Genomic DNA, 17,142 nt, shown 5'->3' with positions numbered 1-17,142 from the left:
ATTTCATTTGTGAGAAACGCTAGGTGAACGCAGAAAACTGCACCTAGCTGAACTGAGTTGCACAGCAATATACAAAACACACATACCCAAGACATCTACCAGTAACATCAGTTCACTATGTGTTATAAACTACAGCCTTTTGCATGTGATGTTATACTTTTCTGATTTCAGATAAACCTCCTTCTGCCACCACATCATAATTTACAAACTGCAATTCTCTGCTTCCACAGACAAGCTTCAGGTCTTTTCTCAGTATAAAACGCCATAGTTAATGTAGTATTTATGTATTTCTTACTTATTTAACATATGTCAAATGGTGCTCTCATTTTTAGTATATTTCTATCTTTTTTAATGCATTGCCAATGAAGTCTTTAATGTATGTCTCTAACCCCATATTTTCCATAATCCCTAAGGGTTTTCCTGTATAATTTTGCACAGCATGGTGATTTTTAAAAATACATGTTATGTTGCAGCAGAACTGACTTTACATTTGCACTTTCCATCTGTCAGCTTTGACGTCATACATATAGAAGAATACTTTTTATTTTTTGAAGTGTTTTTTTAAAGACTAGGATGGGCACTATTCCCGTGTATATGAGATTTTACCCTAACTGATTCTACCATATTTTTATAAAGTTTTAACACTAACAATAGAGGCAAATTCCTCCATGATTACTGACGTAAGTTTATAAATAAGAAGCAAGTTCAAAGTTAAGAGTTTTATAAAATCCACTGTTTTCCTTTTCCATTTCCAGTTATTCAAGTTAAAAAACTGCTTTGGTGTTATCCCAGATTTTAGAAGCTGTAGGCCGAAAAATGATCTAAAATAACTAACATAAATTATTATTTGAATGAGACAGCATGATTTAGTGGAAAGAACACTAGACTGGAAGATAGGGTTTTAGAAGATAAGGTTTCTAGGATTAGCTACTAACAATGACCATGGAAAAATTTCCTTTTCTGGTGTCTTTGGTGTTAAAAGGTAAAGCAGGTAATATTTACTGATTCTTTCACCAGGTACTAACGAAGCATTAATTATCTGTCAGCACTATGCTAGGTATAGGGGACACAAGTCCATGTAAAAGAGACATAGTCCTTACCTTCATGCTAACAATCTAGTGATGATGAAAAATGTTAGTGAGTCATCACAACCACACTCATTACAATTATAAGTGCTTTCAGGGAAAAGAACTGGTTGCTATGAAGGCACATAATGGGGGGATTTCACATAGAGGAGGTTAACAAGCTAAAACTGAAAAGGAAAGTGCAGGTAAACAGTATGTACAAAGGGACTAAAAGGAGATGCAGCAAATGCAGAGAGTGTAAGGGAGAATGTGATAAGACAGAGTTGGAGAGGGAAGTAGAGATGAGACTATGCAGTGCCTTACTGGCCTTGTTAAAAGTATCAATGCTTGGCCAGGTGTGGTGGCTCACGCCTGTAATCCCAGCACTTTGGGAGGCTGAAGCAGGTGGATTACAAGGTCAAGAGATTGAGACCATCCTGGCCAACATGGTGAAACCTCATCTCTACTAAAAATACAAAATTTAGCTGGGCGTGGTGGCGGGCGCCTGTAGTCCCAGCTACTTGGGAGGCTGAGGCACGAGAATTGCTTGAACCCGAGAGGTGGAGGTTGCAGTGAGCGGAGATGGCGCCACTGTACTCCAGCTTGGTGGCAAGGCAAGACTCCATCTCGGGAAAAAAAAAAAAAAAAAAAGGAACAATCCTTATCCCAAGAGCTATGGAAATCTGACAAACTACATTAAAGCAAAAGAGGATGACACGAACAGATTTACATTTGGAAAAGATCACTCTGCTCTAAAATTCTATGACTAGGCCGGGCGTGGTAGCTCACGGCTATAATCTCAGCACTTTGGGAGGCTGAGGAGGGCAAATCACCTGAGGTCAGGCGTTTGAGATCAGCCTGGCCAACATGGTGAAACCCGTCTCTATGAAAAATACAAAAGAAATTACCCGGGCGTGGTGGTGGGCACCTGTAAGCCCAGCTATTTGGGAGGCTGAGGCAGGGGAATCACTTGAACCCGGGAGGTGGAGGTTGCAGTGAGCTGAGATCGTGCCATTGCACTTCAACCTGGGCAACAAGAGCGAGACTCAGTCTAAAAAAAAAAAAAAAAAAAGAAAAAAAGAAAAAAAATTATATGACTAAAGATAGGAGGCAAGAAATATATATATACAACTGCTAATAATCAGCATGATAGGAAAAGCATATACTTCTGGATCATGCTGTGTACTTGCAAAATAAATCCTCTTTCACTGTAGACATTTCCACACATTTCATACCTGTAACTTATACATTTCCTTGTTCTTGTTGATCTCCTTTCAAGCAAGTTTGCTTTGGACTTTTTGGAATCTTTTTTCTTTTCTTCTTGATCTTCAGAAAAGTCCGGCTCCTTAAAAAATATGATAATAAGCATCGAGGTTATTCCTTATGACAAAGTTCCTTGGGATAAACAGTTTTGTAATCTCCATCTAGGTAGCACATGTGAAAGGTTTGAAAAAGTTCGAGATGATTCCCTCTAGAAGTGAATAAACATGGCAACATCGAGTATACAGATTAAAAAGAATGCTGGTGATTAAAGGATGAAATCCTTCTGTATTAAAATTCTTATGCTTTTGTGAGTTTACAACCAGTACTTGTTTTAAAACAGTCATGATGAATTTTTTCCACTGATACATCTTTTAACAAATAAACTTGCAACAGAAGATGTTCAACAGGTATGCTGCCCGAATGAAAGATTTAGAAGAAAGGGGTTGTTACTCAAGGAAATAACTTGACAGGCCATTTAAGTTTGTGATTTAATTAAGCCGGAATGAAATTACTTATACACATTTTTACAAATTACAAAAATTTACAAACTATGTAAATTACAAAACCACATTATATGCACTTTCACTCATGATATATACACCTCAGTTATAAATTAGACTAATAAATGCAAAACAAAGGTAATCCTTCAAAAAACCCAAACTGTGATGTACAATACAAACTGAAGTTTTCAACAATCCCCAAAGTAAAAATTAAAAATCAAATCTCTCCTAACTATTGTTTAGTCATTTTACATAAACAGCATGCAAAACAAGCTAACAACACATTATAAAGTTCAGTGTAAAAACAGGAAACATACTCCAAAGGTAAAAGCCGCAAGTTTAGTTTAGATGTGATATCACATTTTGGAGTCACCTGCATACATAAAATTTCAATCATGAGGGATTATGGGTGATTTCTCAAAGGTCTTAAATTTCCATTTTTAATACTTGTATATCATAGATTTAAAACCACCGTCCAGGCACAGTGGCTCACCCCTATAATCCCAGCACTTTGGGAGACTGAGACGGGCGGATCACCTGATGTCAGGAGTTCAAGACCAGCCTGGCCAACATGGTGAAATCCTCTCTCTACTAAAAATACAAAAATTAGCCAGGTGTGGTGGCGGACACCTGTAATCCTAGCTACTCAGGAGGCTGAGGCAGGAGAATTGCTTGAACCCAGGAGGCAGACACTGCAGTGAGCAGAGATTACGTGCCATTGCACTCCAGTCTGGATGACAAGAATGAAACTCCTTCTCAAAGTAAATAAATAAAACCACTAACATTACATAAGGTGGGTAAAATTTTAGAGCATTATGACAATCTCCCATTTAAAAATATTACAAATCAGAAACTTACTTGTGGAGGAATGATGTTTTCAATACTGATACCGACATACACCAAGCGTTCTTTTCTTTAGGTGAAAAACAAACAAAATACATGAGATTTGCTGAAAATAAAATTGTTACATAAACATCACGAATACACACAATGTTAAAATTACAATTTCATGTTAATAGCAGAGGGTAAGTCACAGAAATGTTAGCTATTATTTACTTATTTATTTAGAGACAAGGTCTCACTCTCTTGCCCAGGCTGGAGTGCGGTGGTGCAATCTCAGCTCACTGCAACCTCCACTTCCCAGGTTCAAGTGATTCTCCTGCCTCAGCCTCCCAAGTAGCTGGGATTACAAGTGAGCGCCACCACAACCAGATAATTTTTGTATTTTTAGTAGAGATGGGGTTTTGCCACGTTGGCCAGGCTGGTCTCAAAATTCCTGGTCTCAAATTCCACCCACCTTGGCCTCTCAAAGTGCTGGGCTTATAGGCGTGACCACTGCTCCTGGCCCATGTTAGCTATTAAGTATAAAACTTTAATATAGTATTAGTATGTGTGGGGAGCTCAACATTTCCTAGGGTTAAGATAACAATATAACAATATCTTGACTTACATTGGTCAAATAAAACCTATAACTGAAATAAGACAAGCAACTTCATAAAGAGTTATGCTATGACGAGTTGATATGATTAGATGGAAAGCCACCTTTGATTAGACAAATTAGACCTTTGTTATGCTGGAGAAAGTTTTTAGTAATATTTCGGGTGTATGTATTAACATTTATAATCTCATGGTAATAAATATTGCTATAAAAATTATGTAAACAAAACCTTATCAAGGTCCCAGTGAATGACACTGAGACCATTCATTCCTTCCTGTTGAAAGAGAAGAAAGCAATGCAGACATATAGCTCTGCTCTAAAAGGCCATAACTGAAGATAACTATAGCCATGAAATGAAGACTTGAGCCAATGACATCTCCATAGTTTCATTTCCAAGAAACAAACCTTTGCTGATTTTAATTAAATTATATATTAAAAAACAGCAGGATGGCTGGGTGTGGTGGCTCATGCCTGTAATCCGAGGCACAAGGTCCCTTGACACTAGGAATTCAAGACCAGCTGGGCAACATAGTGAGACGCCTGTTTCTATAAAAATTAAAAAAATAAAAATTGGCCAGGTATGGTGGGACACACCTATTGTCCCAGTTACTCAGAAGGCTGAGATGGGAAGATTACTTGAACTCAGGAGTTTGAGGTTGCAGTGAGTTTTGATCATGCCACTGCACTCCAGCCTGGGTATCAAGAGTGAGACCCTGTCTCTTATTAAAAAAAAAAAAAATGCAGGTGTTTTCCCTGGTTCTCTGAAAGTTAATCCAATTCAAGGACAGCTGAGCTCTGACATGCCTCTGTATGTTAAATTGAACTGAACTGAAATAGTAACCATTCTGTCTCCCTCTGCTTGTAATGTTCCTTATATAAGGATATTAATGTATCCAGCTGGCTAGGTCTTTTAGAGTGCAGCCTTTAGTGCCCTTCTAACAAGAATATTCATGGTCTTTTTAGAGATAGATTGTGATGCTATTAAAACCAGTATGTTTAAAAATCATTCAGTGGACTTCTAAAACATCACAGAGCATCACACCATCAGGTCTGTAGATAGTTGCTCGTTAGCCACTAAATACTCACTGAAATGTACATCCATCCCTCTTTTCCACAAGACTGTAGAGATCTCTAAGGTAAAGACCACATTATATACTTCCTCATTTGATTACACTCATTGGCATGAAGTAGGTACCCAATACATGTTGCTTAAATGTTGAATGAATGCATAAACAGGGGTTGCTTAGGGAGTAAATAGGGAGTAAAATGCTCTTGTATTACGACACAGGGAGTAAGTACGGCTCTAAGCTGCTAGGATGAATGCTAAATAAGTTATTTCACAGATTTTTTAGAAGTGAATATAAGTGCTTACTTTAGAAAACTGAACGACGATGGCTAGAATTTACAGCTAGTATTTATTTTAGAAACACACATATTTTGCTGTTTAGAGCTCCTAAGATTCATATATACATGTGTGTATACATGCACACACACACATACAAGTATTCTAGGAACTATAAACAGCAACAGCTTTGTTATCCAGATTATTAGGGAGAATCAGCAAACACCAACAACAATTGGTTAACCAGCTCTGTGTCAGACTGGTCTTCCTGTAACAGTAACTTTCCTCTCCTTTCTATACACAATCTGAGAACTTAGAATGTGATATAAAATCATAATTACAGATGTCCTCTTAAAGGATGACATTTAAAGCTGGGTGTGGTAGCTCACGCCTGTAAACCCATAGTTTTGGGAGGCCAAGGTGGGCAGATCACTTGAGGCTAGGTGTTCAAGACCAACCTGGCCAACATGGCAAAACCCTATCTGTATTAAAAACATACAAAAATTAGTCAGGCATGTGGTGTGTGCCTGTGGTCCAAGCTACTCAGGAGGCTGAGGTGGGAGGATCGCTTGAAGGTGGGAGGCAGAGGTTGCAGTGATAGCACCACTGCACTCTAGCCTGGATGACAAAGCGAGGCTCTGTCTCCAAAAAATAAAAAAGATGCCATTTAAAAAAAGAGGATTACCTAGAGTAGGAGAGAAAGTAAAGGAACTAGTAAATTGGAGACAGTAATATAAACAAATATTGTGGCATACTTTAAAACATCAATTTCTAAAAATCAAAATATTTCGTAATTGCAGTGGCATATCCTATAGTATATAAGGCTGTTGTCAAAAGTTTTCACCAGGCTTTTACACATATAAATGGTATATGCATCAAAGGGCTCCAAAGAATAAGCAGATAAGACATTCTTAGTGGTTTACATTCTTGGCTTTTAGAAAGAATACATTCTCAGCTGGGAGTAGTGGCTCATGACTGTAATCCCAGCACTTCGCGAGGCCAAAGTAGGTAGATCACTTGAGGTCAGGAGTTCAAGACCAGCCTGGCCAACATGGTGAAATCCCCGTCTCTACTAAAAATACAAAAATTAGCTGGGCATTGTGGTGCATGCCTGCAATTCCAGCTACTCGGGAGGCTGAGGCAGGAGAATTGCTTGAGCCCATGAGGTGGAAGTTGCAGTGAGCTGAGACTTCACCACTGCACCTGAACTCCAGTCTAGGTGACAAGAGTGAGACTCCGTCTCAAAATAAAACAAAACAAAACTCTCTTCCTTAGTCGGTGAGCCTATTAGCTATCTACATTTCTGAGACAAATCAGCTTCAGGACATGGGAAAACCACTAATTTCTGAAAAGGATAAGCAGATTTGAGCAAGATGGAGGCAAAGGAAAAATCTAGTTTTTATTTGTGATTTAATTTAAATATCTTTAGTTGTATCTTTTGCAGTGTCAAAAATAAAAACAAGAGAAACAGCACATCAAAATAGTCCTAGTAATTTCATAAAGGATCATTCTTTATTTTTTAAAATGTTCTTGGAAGATATTCCAAATATCTGAAACACAAGCAGTTTATGGAAATAACCCAGGGTTTAGCTGGGTGTGGTGATGGGCACCTGTAGTCCCTGCTACTTGGGAGGTTGGGGCAGGAGCATCCCTTGAGCCCAGGAGTTCCAAGACCAGCCTGGGCAACATAGTGAGACCCTGTGTTCAAAAAAAAGAAAGAATGAAATAACCTAGCATTTCTCAATTCAAAGTACTTTTATGTCCTAGTCAATCTGAGAGATTAACTTGCCTTTAAACTAAGTAGCATCCATTACGAGCCAGAGTGCTCAAACTGGGTAGCAAAAAAAACAAAACGTTTAGGTTCTGGAGGCTGAATCCATTATTATGGTTCACATTTGCACAAGGTAAAGTGAGAGGATCATGGGACAAGCTGATTGCCTTAAGGCAAGCTAAATTTGGAGGGCAAGACTATAAGTCAGGGGATATAAGGTAAAGAAGTAGCAAATGAAGGTAAAATCAGGAGATAATACTTAGATTTCCTCAATCATACTAGTGTATAAATGGGCATCAAGTCCTACAGATGAATCCTCTGAAAATTCTCCCTAACACCTTCACCTTATTATCACAATGCCTGGCCTAATTCAGGCCTCTCAGGTTTGCTATTCCAACAGTCCCAACTCTAATTCATTCTTCTGTTACCAGAGCATTTTTTCCTGAAATAAAGATATACTTACCTATGTCTCCTTTGATGGCCGCCCCACTTACTATAGAGAATAAGTCAAATTCCCCAGCCTGGAAAGCTATTCGCAATTTGGCCTTCCTCAGCTTTTACAAAAATCTATCTACTATTACTCATCTACTGTCACTTTTACACTTTGCCTTTGCTCATGTTTGTGCTCTTTGTCTGAAATACGTTCATCGGTATAACCTCAATTTATCTTCCAATGCCTCTCCTGAGAACCCCAAATGCTATGGGAACTAAAATGCTCCTCCACCATATTCTTGTATTGCTTTTAATATACCTCCACTTTTCTACTTTATTGTATCATTGGTTCATATGTCTGTATTCTCTAATAGAAGGTGAGTTCCATGTAAACAAGAGCTTTGTTTTTGATCTTTCCTCTTCAGTTTGGTACACAGTAGGCGAAAATGAATGTGCAGAAATAGATTAATTAAAGAAGGTACAAATAAATATAAACTATTGTCCTGATTATGAATCCCCTTTTAAAGATTAAACTCAAGTTCAGTCTTAAGAACTTCATCTAAGAACCCTTCTCCAGGCTGGGCAGGGTGGTTCATACCTGTAAACCCAGCTCTTTGGGAGGCCGAGGCGGGTGGGGAGGCCGAGGCGGGTGGACCACAAGGTCAGGAGTTGGAGACTAGCCTGGCCAAAATGTGAAACCCTATCTCTACTAAAAATACAAAAATTAGCGAGGTGTGGTGGTGGGCACCTGTAGTCCCAGCTACTCAGGAGGCTGAGGCAAAAGAATCACTTGAACCTGGGAGGCGTGAGGTTGCCGTGAGCCAAGATTGTGCCACTGCACTCCAGTCTGGGTGACAGAGCGAGACTCCGTCTCAAAAAAAAAAAAAAAAAGCCTTCTCCAACTGCTTTAGACCACCATTGCAATGCTATATTGAGAAGAGGGCATCTCTTATAGTTAGTAGGACACAATCCAGCATTTAATACTCTTTATTTCACCAATGTTAGCTGCCCACCCAAGGAGATGACAGGGATAACTAAATTACAGATCAGTTCTTACAGTTTTCTTGTATTCTCTACAATACTTAGTTATGGACACACCCTCCACAATACTTGGGCCAATATTTATTCAGAGAAGGTTCCGACAAATACTTCATTCATTTATTTATTTATTTGGAGACAGAGTCTCACTCTTGCCCAGGTTGCAGTGCAGTGGCATTCACTGCAACGATTCTCCTGCCTCAGCCTCCGAGTAGTTGGGACTACAGGTGTGCGCCACCACGCCCAGCTAATTTTTGTATTTTTAGGAGGGACAGGGTTTCACCATGTTGGCCAGGCTGACCTCAGGTGATCCGCCTGCCTCGGCTTCTCAAAGTGCTGGGATTACAGGCGGGAGTCACCATGCCCAGCTAGTTCTGATAAATACTTCAGATCAAAAGTTGGCAAACATTTCCTGTAAAAGGAAAGATAATAAGCATGCAAGCATGGCAGGTCATAAGGTCTCTGTTGCAATTACTCAATGCTGCTGTCGTAGGGCAAAAGCAGCCACAGACAATATATAAACAAATGAGCAAGGTTGTGTTCAATAAAACTTTATTCACAGACAATAAAATTTGAGTATCATATGATTTTCATGTGTCATGAAATATGATTCTAGTTTTTTCCCCCCAATCATTTAAAAACATAAAAAACATTCTCAGTCAGCAGGCAGTACAAAAACAAAAAGCAGGCTGGATTTGGCCCACAGGCCACAGTATGCCAATCCTTGTTTTAGATGGATCCATTTATCCATACAGTGAAAGAATTCTGCTCTCATATTCCCAAACAAAACATTAACACACATATAAAAATACCTTCGTTCGGCACGCTCTTTCTTCTTTAAGGCAACATCCAAATCCTGCAACTGTTCCTCTAATTTTTCACAGAGCAGTTTCTGAAGAAGCAAAATAGATAAGGGTCATTTTAAACAACTTTTAGCGATCATTTATTACATATATGTTAACTTCATGGGTAGTGTGCTCTGAGAGCTAGAAAGGGACCACACAGTAAGTGAACAATGAAGCTTTTCTTGTGTTTAATCAAATAAAAGGTGCCTCAGCATCCTTTGAACAGAAGATGAGCACAGTACCTTTAAAATAAAGCACACGTTAAAGAAACATACAGCTTTGCCAAAAGAAACGCATTCTGTATCTATCCTACTGGCAATCATCAATGTTTAAAATAGCATTTGGTTCGATATGTGTATGCAACAGTGATTATACTTTTTAAAAAAGATTCAAAGATGTTTTAAAGGGAGAAGGTTATATGTACGATAAAACATAATGATGCCAAAAACTATTTTTTAATAAAAGAGACTGGGCTGGTGTTGAGTGCAGCGGTATTTACAACTAATTGATCACAACCAGTTACAGATTTTTTTGTTCTTTCTCCACTCCCACTACTTCACTTGACTATCCTTAAAAAAAAAAAGAGACTGGAAAAAAATATACAAACAATGCTACACAGTTACTGAGTTAAAACAGAGCTGAAAAATGTAATTGATAATAAAACTGTGCTAAGCCACAGAAGTCCATTTCACAGAAAAATGCATAAAGCTCATTATTTTAATTTAATTTAATTTAATTTAATTTAATTTTTTGAGACAGATCTCACTCTGTCACCCAGGCTGGACTACAGTGGTACAATCTTGGCTTACTGCACCCTCTGTCTCCCACGTTCAAGCGATTCTGGTACCTCAGCCTTCTAAGTAGCGGGGATTACAGGAGTGTGCCACCATGCCTGTCTAATTTTTGTACTTTTAGGAGAGATGGGGTATCACCATGTTCGTCAGGCTGGTCTTGAATTCCTGGCCTCAAGTGATCTGCCTGCCTCGGCCTCCCAAAGTGCTGGGATTATAGGCATGAGCCACCATGCCTGGCCAAACTTTTATCATTTTAAAAAAATAATTACTACTACTTTTAAATTTTTTAGAGATGGGGGTCTTGCAATGCTGCCCAGGCTGGCTTCAAACTCATGGCCTTGAGTGATCCTCTTGCCTCAGTCTCCCAAGGAGCTGGGACTATAGCTATGTGTCACCATGCCTGGCTTAATCCATCATATATTTTTTTTTTGAGACAGAGTCTTGCTCTGTTGCCAGACTTGAGTACAATGGCGTGATCTCGGCTCACTGCAACCTCTGTCTCCCAGGTTCAAGCAATTCTCCTGCCTCAGCCTCCCGAGTAGCTTGGACTAAAGGCGTGCGCCACCACACCTATATAATTTTTGTATTTTTAGTAGAGAGAGGGTTTCACCATGTTGGCCAGGATGGTCTCGATCTCTTGACCTTGTATCCATCCGACCACCTCGGCCTCCCAAAGGGCTGGAATTACAGGTGTGAGCCACTGCGTCTGGCCTAATCTATCATTTTTAAGGCAAATGAAAGTAGGTTTGTGAGAGAAAAGTAACCAATGAGCACAGTAGCACAGAAATAACCTGATTCTTCAGCTTCCAAAAAAAATTTGCCTACGATAGAAGAAAAAGAGAATCTATGTTTCTCCTAACCCTGATAACACCATCTATAAAACTACTGACAAATACAAAGTAGGCAGAAACCAAAAAAGAGGATGAAACAAAGTGATACATAGGAAGAAACATATATCCTTCCTTCGACATATCTACACTTGGTGCTTTTTGTGCTTATAACAAATACAATTAAAAAAACCGTTCATAATTTTACAAAACTTAGAGGGCTTCTGATAATTGCTTTGGAAAAAAAAACAGAAAGGAAAACCTTAAAGCTATTAATAAAAGGTAGAAATCTAAACAGAGGTAAATATTATTTACACATTGCTTTGAAGGTTAAAAATATTCATTCAGTAGCTATTAAACAGTTATTATTAATTTGAATACAAACTCAAAGACTAGGAAAACAGAAGTGGGCGGGGTCTTACATGTTGGCAAGGTGGGCAGAACCATTCTCCATCTGGGATGATCATCAGAGGAGGGCGAAGGCAGGCAGTATGGTATCCACTATCGCAAGAGTCACACAGAAGAATCTGAAATAACCACACTGACGTCAACCTAACTATGGCTAAAATTAAATGACTCTTAGGTTAAAGACATTTCAATATTTCTGAGTACTATACTGCAAAGCATTCTTTATTTGCATAAAGCTAATAAATAAAAAGCTCTGATGATTAGGGATCTGACATACCAATATTTATTTATTTATTTATTTGTTTGTTTGATGCAGTCTTGCTCTGTAGCCCAGGCAGGAGTGTAGTGGCGTAATCTTGGTTCACTGCAACCTCCGTCTCCCGGGTTCAAGTCATTCTCCTGCCTCAGCCTCCTGAGTAGCTGGGACTACAGGTGCCTGCCACGACACCTGGCTAATTTTTGTATTTTTAGTAGAGACGGGGTTTCACCATGTTGGTCAGGAAGGTCTTGATCTCCTGACCTTGTGACCCACCCACCTCGGCCTCCCAAAGTGCTGGGATTACAGGCGTGGGCCCACCGCGCCTGGCCCATGCTAATTTTTTAAAAAAACCTAAAAAAAAATTAAGCTACAAAATTTAGTTAAAAATAACAAATCCTTTCTGACCTAGAGTTAGAATCCTTTTTCATTCAGCATACAGCCATAAAGGCTATAACAACATATTCTTTATAACAAAGTTTTAAAGCTCAAGTATCAAAAACTACCCTACCACACAGAATTTTTAAAACACAAAAAATTTCCATTTTAAACAGCATTTCAATTACTTACCTGTAAGAAACACTCATGGTTCTTTTTACCATGTAAATTCAAATAAGGAAGAGAATGAGGTATAGAAAAAGAATACAACTACATTCAGAACCGTCATGATATAATACAAAGGTTCGTAACGTCACTTAGTCTTATAGTTGCTTTATCGGTATTTAAGAGGACCAAGGTCTAAAATTTAACATAGTATGCTCGAAAATGTTAACTTAAAAGAACACCTTTTATTTTTAAATAATTTTAGATTTACAGAAGAGTTGCAAAGATGGTACAAAGTTCTCATATACCGTTCACCCAATTTTCAACACTGTTACCTCATATCACTCTGGTACATTTATCAAAACTAAGAAATTAACATCAATACTATAAACTAAACAACAGGCTATTCAGATTTCACAAGTTTTTCCATTAATGTCTTTTGTTGAGTTTGAATCTTGGATATCATATTGCATTCAGTTATGTTTTGTTAGTATCCCCCAGTACATAACTGGGGGATTTCTTGGTCCTTTTTTGTTTTCCCTGACCAACAGTTTGAAGAGTACTATAGTAATCAGATATTTTCGGTAGACTGTCCTGAAATTTGAGTTTGTTTGATGTTTATTCAGGATTAGACTGGGGTTCTGGGTTTTGGAGAAGAACTCACAGAGGGGAAGTGCCCTGCTCACCGCATTGTATCAGTGGATACGTGTTATCAGTATGACTTACTACTGCTGGTATTAACTTTGGTCACTTGGTTAAAGTAGTATCTGTTGGTTTTATCCACTGTACGGTCACCTTCCACACTCTATTCTCATGATAAGTACAGCCCACATTTAAGGGTAAGGGAATTAAGTTTTCTAGAAGTATGAGTATCAAATAATTTGTGGATATATATTAAAATCTCAATAGTAATAAATCAATAAATAACTTGGGGGAAATGCATTGAAATTACGCCAATATCTTCTCTCTCCTTAGAGTTCTGCTCACTAGTTTTAGCAATCACTGGGATTTTGCTTGCAACGATTATTACTGTGGTGTTCTGATGGTGATTTTCTATCTCTCTTATGCCTTCTACATATGTTATTAGGAATTATTCTGTAAGGAAAATAAGTCCCTTCTTCCCCACATTTGTTTATTCAATTATTTATATCAATATGAATTAATGAATATTTATTTTAGTCTTTGGGTTACAATCCAAAGCTATCATTATTTAATTTGTTGTTGGAACTGTTCCAGCCATGGACACAATGGAAGCTCTTTCAGCTTGTCTCTTGTGTCCTTAGGACTTGCCTGCCTTTCTTTCTTTCTTTTTTTTTTTTAAAGTACTTCCTTACTTTCTGGCACTACAGGATGTTTCAGGAACATCTTGTATTTTCCATGCCAAGCCTTAGAACCAACAATTTCTTCAAGAAGCCCTAGCTCCTTTACTGGATAATGGTACTTGGAAACCAAGATCTGGATGCTCTGAAAGCTCATTGCTACTGGCAACTACTTTTCATCTCTCTCAGAGGACAGTGTTTATATATGTATGTATACGTATACACATATATCTTTCTGTGCCTATATTAAAATAAATATGGAGTTCATGCTAATATCTCCAGTTCTAATCTACCATCATAGGGTTCATCATAGCTCCTATTATCTATGCTTTCTTTATTTGCTCAACCCTAGTACAGATGAAGTTTCTGCAATCCTAACCTGTACCATGGGTGTGGGAGGAGGCACACCATTACAATGCATCACCACTTGCTCCCAATACCCAGGGTTTGGTAGTTACATTAGTATTATACTTCTGGCATACAGTTGATTACATAGGCACATGCAGACTAACCTGGCCACCTAAATCCATTTATCACATAGTTTCTATAAGACATAACCTAAATTTCAAATATCAAAATTACAGGTATACTTTTAGAATTTATTTCTAAAGTGAAGATTGTTTCTACTCTGCAGTAAAGTTAAAGTCTCACTAAATAAATACTACCATGTACGATTTCCAAGTCTCAGATAATAATCCATTTATTTTGATTAAAACATCTAGAAAATCCCTTAGAATTCTATATTCATTTATATGTTTATTGCTTTTCTGCTGTTAAAGCTCAATTAAGACAAGGACCATGTCTTTCTGGCTCAGCAGCATATTCTTACGATTTAACATAGAATAGCTGCTTGATATTTTGACTTGACGTTTATCCTTAAGCACTTGACATAAGAAATCTACCACATTTGGGATCTTCGGTTTCCAATGTCATTCACAATATAATTTCTGCTCACCCCATTTTACCTCTCATTTCTTCACATCAGTTCCTTACAGCAGTCATTGATGCCTTAGGTAAAATGCACTCTTTTAGTTTAAAGGGACATTAGAAAATGGTAAGGCGAGAACACCAAGTGTTGCTTTTTTTCTTGATTTAGAAAGCAGAAAAAGACTACTATCTCAAATGTCCTCTTGGCCTTTCTCTGTATAAAAATATTGATTTAACTTGCATAGACCTTGATGATCATAAAATGCTTAGAGGAATCTTCTCAGCATAATTTCAACATCTATTCTTCTCAGAGCTCAAGTCATTCACTGGTTTTTACTTGAGCCCTTAAAAACTATTGGGTTATGATAAACTTCATTGATAACATTTAGTTTCCAGATATGATATTAACAGTAAGAAAGAAAAGACTAAGTAAACCAGAATTAACTTTTACCTAGCACATAATATGTATCAGAAACGGTGCTAGGCAACTTTACATGAGCTGTTAAAAATGCCCCTCAGAAGTATGTAGTATGAGTCACACCTTACAATAAAGAAATCAAAATATAGAGAAGTTAGCTCCTGATAAGTGGTATCCTGATAAGTAGGATCTGAATTTAGGATGTCTGGCCCTATGCTTTTCCCATCACATCATAACGCCTTGCAGGAAAAAAGAGCCTGGAGAACCACTCCTTAGGAATTTTCCAAACTTTAGAGGATCTCAAATCCTGGTCCACACGATTCTACTCAGGTAGAAACATCTTTCTTTATATTTTCTTCTACTTAATAGCTGGAGTTTGCCTTTAAAGTAAAATCTAGTCAAAAGAACAGCACAGGTGCATAGAATTAGGTATAACAAGGCTATTTCCTCAACAGACTCACTTATGAACTGCAAATTATATATATAATATATATATAGATATAGTATATAAAATAGATTAGATACTGATTCTCCTGATTCAGGCAGCCTTTGAAGCACTTACTTCCGGGGGAAAAAGCTCCCTATAAATGCAGTACGATTCTTTTTGGAATATATCTGGTCTATGATTTATCTCTTATAAATTAAAAAAAAAATTTTACGTTAAAAAAATTTTAGTGGGTATATAGTAGGTGTATATATTTATATGGTACATGTGATGTTTTAATAAAGGCATCTAATGAGTAATAATCACATGGGGTTACTAGGGTATCCATCACCTCAAGCATTCATCATTTCTCTGTTTTAGAAACATTCCAATGCCACTCTTTTGCCATTAAAAAAATTTAAAGCCCTACTACATTACTACTTGACTTACATGTTTTTATAGGAAGGCAGTAAGGCCTTCAGGCCTAATTTACTTAAAGCTGGCACTTCAAAAATATCATTATAAAGTTACCTATTTATCTTACCTATTTATCTACCCAACCATCCATGAGACAGGGTCTTGCGCCATGCTGCCCAGGTTGCATTTGAGTTCCTGGGCTCAAATTCTCCTACCTCAGCCACCTGAGTAGCTGCAACTACTGGCATGTGGCCACCATGCCAGGCAGAAATACCATTATAAAGTAATTTAAAGGGAAAGAAGAAAAACTTTAAAAGAACAAACTAAAAATACTTGAATACATTCATCAATTTGTGAGAAGAGATTGAGCTGTATTATTATGTAGAGGAAATATCAATGTATAAGCTAGGTAGAATGAAAGTAGGATCTTGATCGCTGGCCTTCCTAGAATTAGGTTGTATGAGAAACAGAAATAAAGGTTACTCTGTAGCATACAAGTTATCATCAAGAAATTCAAACCATGATAAAACCCAGAAGAGTTAGTTGCTCTGGGCAACCTCACCATGTCTGTGATACGAGTATTGTTCATTTATATCAGGTACATACAAGCTCAGGATGGTTTGGAAGGCCACATTTTTTGCACGGTTCATCATCATCTGCTAGGATGGCTTCTTCACTTTCCTTTTCTTCTCCCTCTTCTGAGGCTGCAGATGATTTTTCACTGTCAGACCCTTCACTTTCATCATTGCTGGAGTATTTCCATCTGCCACGTGTCCGAGAACCAGTCCATCGAACTTTGCCTTTGGGTTTTACCTTGTATAAAATAAAAAATTGGGATAATTTGATATAAGAATGTCTTTTAAAAATCTCCTGATTCCATGTCCATTGTATAATATTCAGCCAATATACCAAAAAAAGGAGAAAATTATTATCATCTCATCATCAGATATAGCTATGGTTAAATTTTGGTATATATTTCCACTATTTTTTCTAATTTTTGTTTTCTTTTTTCTTAAAATTGAACTATAATGAACATTTGGTCTCATATTTTTCCTAGTCATATTCTCCTAACATTACTATAAATGCCATTACATAACTGTTTGTATCTAATCCTCT

General features: G+C 37.6%; 1 protein-coding gene across 1 annotated transcript in view; it reads right to left on the bottom strand.

Moving 5' to 3' along the window:
- Positions 1 to 17,142, bottom strand: part of RSF1 (remodeling and spacing factor 1) — a 161,725-nt gene that overhangs the window by 19,872 nt on the left and 124,711 nt on the right. The window contains exons 7-11 of the mRNA XM_011989727.1: positions 16,633 to 16,839; positions 11,737 to 11,841; positions 9,661 to 9,740; positions 3,686 to 3,740; positions 2,300 to 2,409 (exon numbers count right to left, since the gene is read on the bottom strand). Of these exons, the coding sequence (XP_011845117.1) occupies positions 2,300 to 2,409; positions 3,686 to 3,740; positions 9,661 to 9,740; positions 11,737 to 11,841; positions 16,633 to 16,839 (557 nt within the window). The remainder of the gene's footprint in view (positions 1 to 2,299; positions 2,410 to 3,685; positions 3,741 to 9,660; positions 9,741 to 11,736; positions 11,842 to 16,632; positions 16,840 to 17,142) is intronic.

This window comes from Mandrillus leucophaeus, unplaced genomic scaffold, assembly GCF_000951045.1.
Source record: "Mandrillus leucophaeus isolate KB7577 unplaced genomic scaffold, Mleu.le_1.0 Scaffold360, whole genome shotgun sequence".
In the NCBI taxonomy this organism is placed as follows: Eukaryota; Metazoa; Chordata; class Mammalia; order Primates; family Cercopithecidae; genus Mandrillus; species Mandrillus leucophaeus.
Note: the sequence above shows the minus strand (reverse complement) of the source record. Positions and strands in the feature narration are given on the sequence as shown.